General features: G+C 36.4%; 1 protein-coding gene across 4 annotated transcripts; it reads right to left on the reverse strand.

The window, feature by feature from the left end:
- Positions 1-1987: 1987 nt before the first annotated feature.
- Positions 1988-9526, reverse strand: LOC117273838 (uncharacterized). Of its 4 annotated transcripts, none has more exons than XM_070182901.1 (8): positions 9361-9526; positions 7875-8067; positions 7653-7764; positions 7449-7531; positions 6131-6194; positions 5918-6038; positions 3937-4091; positions 1988-2369 (listed from the first exon to the last, which is right to left on the reverse strand). In XM_070182901.1, the coding sequence occupies exons 3-8, from the start codon at positions 7713-7715 to the stop codon at positions 2337-2339; spliced, it is 519 nt and encodes a 172-aa protein (XP_070039002.1). In that variant the 5' UTR covers positions 7716-7764; positions 7875-8067; positions 9361-9526; the 3' UTR covers positions 1988-2336. The 4 variants fall into 4 exon arrangements, with proteins under 4 accessions (XP_070039002.1, XP_070039003.1, XP_070039005.1 ...); XM_070182902.1 differs by having other exon boundaries at positions 7858-8067; XM_070182904.1 differs by having other exon boundaries at positions 7875-8014; positions 9361-9518.
- Positions 9527-12072: the final 2546 nt, after the last annotated feature.

The raw sequence follows: 12072 nt of genomic DNA on the forward strand, positions 1-12072 counted from the left end.
TGAGAAATATGGAGGCCAAATAGGTGACAGTGCTTAACAAGTTAATTGAGTGATTAACAAATGATTCAATCAATGAGTGGTGTAACATGAGTTCAACATCCTTTTCTAGTATAATGAGCTTGTCGTTACTTAAGGTTGAGTATTCCGACAAAATGGTTTCAAAGAAAGTGAAATGGGAAATCATTATGCAGTTATTGTTGATTTGAAAAGTTGATGGAATGTGGTGATTCTTGACATCATTAGATTTTGTTTCTTAAAAAATTATTGTGTTCTTGTTTATCCCCGATTAATATTTATCACCGGACATCCCTTTATAATTATTAAAGAAAAGCAGTCATTGTGCCATTGCATTATTACGAGAACACAACTTACACTATTATTTTTTTTAAAGACATCTGCTATCCAAAACACATTGATCCTGACTAATTTGAATTCACGTCGAAAATTGAATAGGCCTTTAAGGTTAAACGCTTTCGAATAAGTTCTTTACTCCCGCAGTTCGAGCCAAGGCCTTTTGTTAAGAAACGTTCTCTAATAAGTCCTAGCAGGGAGAAATATTCTCGTGTCACCACCATTCAAAAAATAAAAACGCTACAAATGGTCTTTTTGTTTACAAAATCTTGATCTAGTTTGGGGATAAGATGAGAATTTCAGGAACTAAGAGAATTTATAATAAATCCAAAAGAGCCTGTTTTTCCGATACAAGACTTGTAGTAGTAGTAGATGACAACATTTAGTCTTATCATTTCAGAAGCCTTAGGCACATTATCGAAGCTTGGAAAATATGGTTTGTGCTTCGTACTTAAACGGTCGAGTTTTTGTCACTTTACTATTTAAACTATTCGGTATTCCCAAAATTCTCCTGAACTATATTACCCTTCATATTAAAACTTCCTCATTGCATTCTTAGAGGTGCGTCTAGTACACGCTCCTAATTGTCTAAAAAACGTGCCATGTAGCACTATACATGGCTATTTAACTCAGCCTAAAACCCGTCTAAACTATCACTTTTTCCTCAGTTACCTACTTAAACTATTTGGTGTCCCCAAAAGCCCCCTAAATTATATTCTCCTATATATTAAAACCTCATATCGTACTTTTAAAGGTACATCTGTCCAACTATATTAACTTATGGTTTGTACAAAAAAAATTATATAGTTTATTCATGATATATTACTCTTGAATGATTGATTAATTCTAGGAGTTTTGGCCAAAATAATATCTAATGTACGGTGTTAATTTTAGGTTTAATTGTGATTGTGCTTTATGCTACACTCCAATTGATAAGTCCTTATTTATATTCACTTTGTAGCACAGTTAAAATATAAATAAAGGCATATAATGTTATATTTCTTAAAAGTCATCTTGTATTGCATAAAAAAGATTACACAAAATAAAATTTCGCAAATAAAAAATCAATTGCTCAGCAATTATATTCTCTAATTCTAGATTACATAAAAAGGTTCAATAGATTAAACTTTATTCTTTACAAGGTGTTGAGTTTAATAAGATGATTTAAATTGGTATTCTTTTAACAATATGTGTAAGGCATGAAAGAAAACTAAAACAAGAATAAATAATTTCAGAGGAAACAAGAGAGAGAAATTTTTTCAGAGGAAACCCATACGAAGAAATGAAGAAAAAAGGTTAAAAATGAAGAAGGTGAAAAAAACAAGGAAGAATGGTGAAAAATGAGGAAGAAAGATGGATATAATTGAAATAAGGAGAATATTTATTAAAATAAATAAATTTGAAAGAGGGATGTTTGGTGGGTCATTTTGATGGCTTTTTTCAGCTACCACGCGCTCCAAAGCGAGTATCTACGCATGTTATGTCAGTTCAGCGACGAAGGGGTTTTAATACAAGCAGCAATATAGTTCATGGGGGTTTTGGGGATACCGAATAGTTTAAGTGGGTTTTAGGGTATTAACTCGTATATTTGCTGAAAAGGGATCACAAAATCAATGCATATGAGACGGAGAAAAACTTGCACGAAAAGGGTGTATTATCGGCTATGAGATGGAATACCTTATTCGCTTTGACATTCCATTAACAATCTGAAAGACATTGCTTTGTTTCCAGGACATCATTAATGGATGATAACAATCCTTAAACTGGAAACATTTTATTCAAATGGTAACTTGAACGGGCAGTTAGATAGGCTATGTACAGAATAATGGTGAAAACTAACAATTGGCAATCGACTTCCAAGTAAATGATAATGCCTTTGCTTCCATTTTTGACCTATTTACAGGTTCTTACAGAATACTGATAGAAGAACTTGTCAAGTCTTAGTTAACTCATCAGGTGCTGTGCTATTAGATTGCAGCTCAGACTCAATTCTGTAATGTCGCCAACCAGGAATCAACCTGCAAAAGGAAGCATTCAGGTAGATGATAAAAGGAGTATGAATCTATAAATCAGATTTTGGTTGTTAGTATACTACAACAACAACAACCCAGTATAATCCACTAGTGAGGTCTGGGGAGGGTAGTGTGTACACAGACCTTACCCCTACCCTGGGGTAGAGAGGCTGTTTCCGATAGACCCTCGGCTCCCTCCCTCCAAGAACTCCCCACCTTGCTCTTGGGGTGACTCGAACTCACAACCTCTTGGTTGTTAGTATACTGTATTTGTAAAATAATTCTGGAGAAGAAAAACAACGTATAAACAGAAATGTAGAAGAAGTAGAAATTAATCCGAGCTCACTGAATTTAGTGTTTCCTTAAGGAACTTAATCCACTCCTAGTACCCGAGGTTATGAATTATGTCCTCTCAGGATAGAACGGATTACACATTGGTGTAGCGGTACTTCAAACCCAAGTGTTTCAACGAACACAAATGGCGGCAGCAATCACACTTACGTTGTTTGTTTTGTAAGAAAATAATACAGAAAAGAAGAGGAAATTTCAGAATTTTCGTAAGGAAAATCTGAGGGAATGGCCTTCTATATTATAGTCAGCAGGTTAGGTTTAAATGATCACGTAAAACGGCTATTACGTAAATGACTATTTACGCAAAAATGAAACGGGAAAATAGTATCGGAGGGAAACTTTAAATTCCGTTACAGAAACAGTCGATTTGGATTAAAGATTACTCCCTCCGGTCCACAATAAGTGACCAATTTACTTTTTCATTTTGGTTCAAAATAAATGTCCATTTATGTAATCAAGAAAAAATTCAATTTGTTTTTACTCTTTTGCCCTTATGTGCATATCCCTAAAAAGTTTTTTTACTCCTCACATTAATATTTAATTAAGGGTAGTTTAGTCATACTATGTATTTTTTTGTATAGAATTTAGTATTTTCTTAATGGGCGTGCCTAAAGCAAACTGGTCACTTATTGTGGACCGGAGGGAGTAGTATTTAACAAATAAATTTGATCCGAAGCCGAGCGACGATGACGACAGCGCGATGCTTGCCTTCTTCTCAACTCTTTAAGAGCTAGAAGAGTAATCATATACTCAATAAATGAGCTTTCTTCCTCCAATATGTGACAATGTTCCCTTGTAAAGGAGGGAAAATTAAAATTTCATTTTTACCTCTATTTCCCATTCACCTTATTTTAAGCTCTAAAAAGCTTATAACCCAACATTGGTAAATACATGTATTAGTTACTGTTAGAAGTACTCGGTCCATTTGTTTATAATGATCTGGACTTGAAAATATCTAATCGTCCAGGGAAGACTAATTTGAAAAGACAAGATTCCAATAAAGCATTTTTATGTTCGGATATCAAGGCAATACATTTAGTCTTTAGTACTACCAACAGGCACTTCGAAATCCATCATATCATGCATAGAAATAATGGAAAAGATCAATATATGCAGAGAGGCGCATATGAATTTGCATGTACACGCATGGTCTATAATCAACAGATAGTAGAACGAACAAAGACTGGGTACTCACAGTAAATGATCCAGATACAACCATTACCTGTATTTTAGAAACACTAGAACATTCATATCGCAACCCATGACGAGTTGAGATATAAAAGCAATACCGAGTTTCACCGTCTTCTCGTGTCAGACAAGGCAGGGCTCCAACTTCAACAACATCTGATAGGAGGGTCGAATCTTGAGGGCTCAGATCTGCATCATGTTTACTCAAATTTATTCACGAAATAACCTCTTTGTAGTGTTAAAAGATAACAGAACACTCTTCATGGTGTTACTAGATATCAGAATATCCAAGTACATAAAGAGATTATGGCAGTTTTTAAATCAAGAGAAGATAGCGAGCCGCAAGAGGCTCATGAGGAATTAAGAGATATGAAACTACAAAGTCAGCTAATCCCAGTATAACTAAACGGTGAGCCATATCAAATATAGATGGCAATTTCAACATCAAGATGCTTTGACGGCATGATTAATTAAGCATATGCAAGCTATAATGTCAGTCAATCCCAATATAACTTAACAGTGAGCAATACCAAATAGAGATCGACAATTTTTACTCTTACCACAGGTACTTTTCCTCCTCCACCTACATGAACAGGGGAATTGGAGGATGAACTTTTGGAATTTTTTCAACCATATAGACTGCGGGCGGGGGAGGATATCATATAAGGTACACCATTCTCTACCCACACCGAATAAATATTTCCTCCATGTTTTGGATAGCTGAAACTTTTCAACTAAGTTTAACGCGCACATCAAACTATATGAGCAAATTTTAGGTGAGTACTTACGGGGAGGTACAGAGGAGAAGAAGAAGACAACACTAATATCTTGGGATAAGATCTGTGTGCCTAAAAAGTTTGGAGGACTTAATATTAAGAGCTGTCGACAATGGAATATTGCATCTGTTGGCAAGCTTATATGGCAACTATCAGAGAAGCAGGACTCCTTATGGGTGAAGTGGGTACATGGTGTGTATATGAAGCATGACAATAATATTTGGACACATAGGCCCCCTCTGGATTGCAGCTGGTATTGGAAGAAGATAAACTCTCTGAAGGATGACATGATCACTTGGTACTTAAATGGCAAATATTCTATTACAGGAAGCTACATTGCTCTCAAAGGTAATCTTACAAAATGGCCTACTGCTGACCTGGTGTGGACTGCTATTGCTCAACCAAAGCATCGGTTCATTCTATGGTTAGCTGTACAGAACAGACTCTTGACGAAAGATAGGCTTCGACAACTGAGTATTCAAGTGGATAACAGTGAATGCTGCCTATGTAGTACACACACAGCAGAAACTCCCTCGCATCTATTTGCAGAATGTGCATGGACCAGTGCACTTGAGCATCCAACTTCAAGCAGGAGAGGTGAAGAGGGTAATGGAAAGAATCAGAAGTAAGCATTGGAAGCAAGCAACTAAGGAAACAGTAGCGGCTATATGGAGTGCTATCATTTACCATACATGGAGGGCAAAGAACTGGGCAATTTTCAAGAAACAAAGTGTAAATATTGAGCTAGTTGTAGTAAAGATTCAGAAGGAAACTGTACATAGATTAGAACTTCTAATCCAGACTAGAAGAAACTATAGGAACAATAGACTGATACAAAAAATCATGTGTAACTAGAAAGTCTTTTCTGAGGCCTAATTCTCCACATTAATCTTCCTAGAAGGTCGATGTGTGGTTAGGTGCTCTTTAGGTGTATTGTGAACTCATGATTGTTGGTATGGTAATATTCACAGTTATTACCAAGATTTTTTTTTTTTTAGGTGAGTCCATTATACTACAATGAATACCATTACTCAGTATAAGCTGATAAGAAATCATTTAAGATTTCCCGGAAATTAGTTGAAAGATTCTGCCTCTTATGGAAACTCAAAATTGGGAGAAGAGAGAAAACACATAGCGTCATGCTACATCATCAAAAGTTTTGAATAATGTACTACCACTAATGTAGGGCAATACCAGAAAATGCATGACACTTGAAACTGAATGTTTCAGTGAAATTACCAGTGGATGATGAATACAAGAAAATACACGATCCCTGAAGGACAAGAAATCTAGGAAGCCAGTCATCAACTTCAGTGTCATCATCAATTGGAAGAGGTTCTCCTGGTAAAGCCGCCCATCTCTGTCGAACAAAAGCAAGAAAAAGATTGTCACAAAGTTAATCTTGAAAATCCAAGAGATATCGAGAAAAGGACAGATGTTTGTGTTCAGTACCGTTCTCACAAATAAATAACCCGACAAGCGAGCTGACTGCAGTATTTCATCAATATGTTCTAATCTGTGAATAGAAAGATATACGTAGATATATCAGAACTGACATAAGAGTACTGCTTAGACAAATCCATGAGTTCTCAATAAAATATACTGGAAGTTGTTCCAAAGCATGCCATCATATTGATAACTCATGTCTTCTCTCATTATCTAGAAAGCCAGTTATGCCATGTAATAATATTAATTCGATTTTCCTATCGACAATACTCACTTCCCAATATGTTTTTTCTTGTTTGAAAAGCATGGACCGGAAGTGCGTTAGTTCATTGAAGACTGAAGAGAACTCTCACAGCAATATCTAGCAGGATGTTCACTTTTCCTGCTATTTTCCCCTTTTATTTATTTCTTTTTATAATGGCAATGTCCCCACTAGCTAGCATGCACCTCGACTAATCCACCGAGGACCAACTGCCTCCCACGAGCCATGTACTAGGTAGCTCTGCCGTCAAGGCTTAGGCAGGTGGAAAGAATTCATCTAATTAGCCTCTGTCAGGATTCCACCCTTGTTCTCAGTGGTAGATGAGAAGAATTTCCCGCTTTCTTCCATTTCAAGGGAAAAAAAGGAATTTCCTGCTTTCTGTTTTCCTCTTTTATCCACTCAACTATCCCGGATGGTTCTATTTTAGCCAGATGTGGAGAAAGCACTTAGAATGCATCCTCTTACCGAAGGATTTTCATAATCGAAGACTGAAGCAAGTCACACATGGAGAGTTCAGGTGTATAGCACAGTTTTATTACACGTCATGTCATAGTTCCACCTTAGCACATTCATAGAATGTGCAAAAAGACTGTTCAAAGGCCAAGTCAGCTAAGGAAAATAAATAAATAAAACTTGGCGAAGCTTCTATGCTTTTGCTCGTAAACCTCTGATTTTACACTGCAGCCAATGTTGGTTATATTTATATCTATGGATGTGTTCATACTTCACATTACACTGATAATCTACCTGACTACCTCCAAAGAGATGAAGGAATAGGTCCTCCTATTCCATTATGCAAGAGGTTTGACAGTAACTTACTCCATGATTAAAACTTCCCACATTACAAAGCATCATAATGAGAAATTAACAAAACTATATGACCTAGAAATATGTGAGCAAATTAACCAGCAAAATGCCTGGGAACCCTTCTCCTTGCCACAGGTAATAAATCAAAGCACAATCACATCAAAGAGCCAACCACACCAAACACAAATGTGTTTAAAGAAAATAAAAGAGGTGCACGAGGCATAATATGAGAGCACAGTGAAAGCATCAACTTACTGCGCTTTTAAATGAGCTTCTCTTTCTTCCAAAGCAGCAATTTCTGACCGAAGAGATTCTACTTCTACAGCAGTTAAAACTACCTGCAGGTCATGATAAACACAATGTTCCTTCACTACACATTGATAATGCACGAACTTGCTAACGACTAACTAGGCAATACTAAGTTAGATGGTTAGATGATAACCAAGTAAAAGTTAGAACCTTTTTCTGACCATCTGTACCAGATATCCAAGGTAGCCTCCTGGGACTAAACAAGTTCAACATTGATGCAGAATTTTTCAATTTTCTTCAAGTCCACGATCTATTAATGGATCTATTCAAATAAGGGGAATAGTGAAGAGCAAAAGGTTGAGATTAATTTCAGGAAGATGACACTTTTTTCACTTTAATAATGTTTAATTTATACCTCACAGAAAAAAATACCTCCCAATCTCTAGACAACTCTGGGCTCTGAATAGAGTTATCACCAAATGTTGAAGCTTGAAAATGATATCTAAGAAATTCTACTGCTCCAGGACCATCACCGTGAAGTATATATTTGCCAACAAACCCACCAGTCGTGACTGGATAAAGTGCAACCAGAATTACCGCCAAATCAGCATTTCCAACTTATAAACTGCATAATGGAAAATAGCATTTTCATGACAATCAATATTTGTAGAAGTTTCACAAGTGTTGTTATTGCTGTACTACAATGAGAATAGAGACTCAGCAAATAAATTAGAAGGCAAGGCAGGGTTTCCGTCTCTTGTGGCATAAGGTTTTGCTTCTTGATTCTGATAATCGATTCAAACGTTTTTAACCATTGACATAGAAGTGCCTTACAAACAACGTAGCATTCCCTGCCATGGCCGAAATGCAATAGTAGCTGTCAAGCATCTGTATATAGCAGTATCCCGTACACATTGGCTAGCTCAAAAGCATTATAACGGTCCTGAAATGGAAACCAACTATTGCGCTTGCGGATTAACTTTTTAAACTGTACCTTGATGAGGTGATGGAAGCGGAAGAAGTTTATAAATAGCAATCACTTCCAATTGCAGAAGGAAGTAATACCACTTTGCAACTCGGCATATAATAGGAAAAACAAGACCAATAAGCAGATCTACACACCAGATTCCCATAGAAATCAGGAGGCATTACAAGGAAAAGCTATTGCCAAAGAATTTGACTTACCAGCTAGAGTTTCAACATTTTCCTTTCTCTAGTCTTTCTTCCATTACCAGTTTCAAGCTCCTTTTACACTGCATATTGGTTTAAATTTATGTCGATTATCCATGTCAGCTATATACTCTATCCCTCACACAGCCCAGGATTCAATATACGGCCAACTTTGAGCTATATACCACTTCTTATAGAAGGTCACCTTTGAGCTTTACCTCAAACTCTGTATGTCATAACTAAAATGTCTAGAGTACAATCAGTGAATCATAAAACTACTCGAAAAGTAACCTAAAGCTGGTATCAGTAAGACAGTAACCAATTATGAATTAAACATGGTCGAGCATAATCCCCAACGCGATCAATCGATCAATTAACTACCAATCGATCCCAACTAATTGGGGTCGGCTATACAAGTTAAATTCAGCTAAAAAGAGGGGAAAATAAGTCTATTTCTGAAAGGGAAGCAACGTTAAAAAACAAATTAAAGCAAAATAGAAACAAATTGCTTTTAAGAACCTAATAAAGAGAGCAAATAATTTCTGGGATCACAGGCACTAGAAATAAAGCTCAAGCTTTTACATTAGATAACCTAATTAAAGCAGGAAAAAAAAAAGCTTCAAAATTCACAAGTTTCACCTTACTTCTGCTATGAAGATAAAGATTATTATACTAAAAACAACTGAAAAAACTTAATTAAATTCAACAAACTATCCTAGTGATCAAAGAAAAAGGAAGAAATTGAAACCTGTATTGGTATAGAAAATTGACTTGGCGAAGACGAAGCTGTGCTGCGAGGGGAACGAGGAGAAAACTTTCTGCGATGGTTTTACGAAATCGTTTAACATATGGGGTAACACACACGGAAGTTATCATCTTGTTTGGTCTCCGTTATCTACGATTCAATCCGTCTCAAAAACATTTTAGTATTAGTATAAATATTTTAATTTGATTAATTTTTTAAAATAAAGTAAAAAAAGTAAAATAAGTGCACAAGTGATTACGTATTCAGGTAGGGTCCACCAAGACATATGACCTATAGCCTATAGGTGGAAACAAATAGTTATGTTAATTGTTTTTAAAAGATTTTAATAGGAAAAGTATCATGAGTTATCATTTTTTAAATCAAAATGTTTAAACGATGTTATGCTAGGTGGCCGCTTAAAGGAGTGATACGTGGAGTCAAAGGCGGAGGATAGTTAGGACCGAAGGCAACTGTTCCGTTTGTAACCGAAAAGAATGATGTTCGTAAAGATGCAATAAATACCTTTCGTCCAATAGCATTTAATGAAGGATATTCCACAATATTTAGTACATTGTCCGTTATACAGAATTTGTCATTTATACTCACCGTCACACCTTCTTCGATGGCCCTCATAATTGACATTAAAGAAGGGCATGATCCTAGGACCTTATCCCCTATGTGCAGCTATAAATAGTGAGCTATGTTACCATTATAAATGATACGAATTTTCTGGCAAACTATCACGACCCAAATTCTAACCTGTCGTGATGGCGCCTATCTCGAAACTAGGCAAGCCGAAAATCTCAGTAAACCACAATTTATTTTAAGTTTGAAAATATAATATTTAAATAAAATCCACAAATCCTACAAATACCGATACAACCACTCCCAAAACCTAGTGTCATTGAGTACATGAGCATCTAATAAGATTACAAATCTGGAAAATACGGTTCATAATAGTCTCAGATCAAATAGAGGAAACAAGGAGATAGGGAAGGAGAGGCAAGGTCTGCGAAACACGGCAGCTACCTCAGCATCTCCGTAAAATCAGCTGTGCGAAAGAATCAATACCCGTTATGCCCGGGAACACCTGGATCTGCACACGAAGTGCAGGGTATAGTATGAGTACAACCAACTCACCAAGTAATAATAATAAAGAAAGAACTGAAGATAGTGACGAGCTACACAGTTATAGTTCACTTTCAGTAATTCCAACAAAGAATAGACATGCTTTCAAATCCGGAAGTTTAAGTCAAATCAATTTTATACAGTTCAAAACTTCAAATTCATGTAATCTGGATATAAATCCTTCAAATATTTCACAACAATGACAGATAGGAACCAAGTGCAACAACAAATGCAAAGCAAGTACAGCCTCTCAGACAATAATTACTCAACTCATCACAACAGCTCAACCACTCGGCCCTCAGCACTCACACTCAATGGGTACCCACGCTCACTAGGGGTGTACAGACTCCGGAGGGGCTCCTACAACCCAAGCGCTATAATCTACACAAACAACTCACGTGTTGCACGGACAACTCACGTGCCATAGTATAAATATCTGAATCCGCACGGACAACTCACGTGTTGCACGGACAGTTCACGTGCTATATAATACAAGGATCCGCACGGATAACTCACGTGCTATAATATAATATCTCACAATCAGGCCCTCAGCCTCACTCAGTCATAATTCTCTCCAGTCTCTCGGGCTCTCAATAATCAAGAAATCAGTCCAAACAACAATGATATGATTTATCAATAATGAACAATAGAGGCTGAGATAAAATAAACAAATAAATTGTGACTAAATACAAAACAACAATTACGCAGGTAGTTCAACATGTACACGACCTCTGTGGGTCCCAATAGTACCAACATTAGCCTAAAAATAGTTTATAACATTATTTGCAGTCAAATCTCTATAACACAGAGAGCGCATATAGCTAGCAACAAGATATACAACTTTACAGTTTCACGGAATGGACCAAGTCCCAATTTTTACGGTGCACGCCCACATGCATGTCACCAAGCATGTGTGTCATCTCCAGAATACTCACATAATCCAATAATCAGGGGTTTCATACCCTCAGGACCAGATTAAAAACTGTTACTTACCTCAAACCGTAAAATTCTTTATTCTACAATGGCTTTTCCTCGTGAATTGGCCTCTGAACGCCTCGAATCTAGCCACAAATAATTCAATTCAGTCAATAAAATTTATTGGAATTAATTCCATAAGAAAATGCTAATTTTCCATAAAAATCCGAAATTTAGCTCAAAAATCGTCTGTGGGGCCCACGTCTCGAAACCCGACAAAAGTGACAAACTATGAACGCTCATTCAACCACGAATCTAACCATATCAAAATTACTAAATTCCGATAATAATTCGGCCCTCAAATCCTCAAATTTATCCAAGAGGGTTTTCAAACTTTTCCAACTTAATTCACCAATTAAATAATAAAAATAAGGGAAAAGGCCCAAAAATAACCTTATGGTATTTGAAATTGATCAATTATAACCTCCGTTTCAAATTGAGCCTACTAATACCCCTACCGTTAAAGAACGAGCCTAATTCTATCCTTTTCCACTAACAGCTACAACTTAAAATATTTACTTTGTCCAAAAAAATCAGAAAATGACAAGTGTCTTAATCAACCCACCCCCAATATTATTTTACCAACCCCACCTTACTTATTTCACCCACCCC

Source organism: Nicotiana tomentosiformis, chromosome 8 (genome assembly GCF_000390325.3).
Source record: "Nicotiana tomentosiformis chromosome 8, ASM39032v3, whole genome shotgun sequence".
NCBI lineage: Eukaryota > Viridiplantae > Streptophyta > Magnoliopsida > Solanales > Solanaceae > Nicotiana > Nicotiana tomentosiformis.

What these genes read in the sequence shown, in the direction of transcription:
- LOC117273838 (XM_070182901.1), bottom strand. Translation starts at nt 7,715, where the DNA reads ATGTTGAACTTGTTTAGTCCCAGGAGGCTACCTTGGATATCTGGTACA. An exon ending in GAAGCTCATTTAAAAGCGCA is followed by an intron (nt 6,195 to 7,448) that starts GTAAGTTGATGC and finishes TTCTATTCACAG; the next exon opens with ATTAGAACATATTGATGAAA. An exon ending in CTTGTATTCATCATCCACTG is followed by an intron (nt 4,092 to 5,917) that starts GTAATTTCACTG and finishes AACATGATGCAG; the next exon opens with ATCTGAGCCCTCAAGATTCG.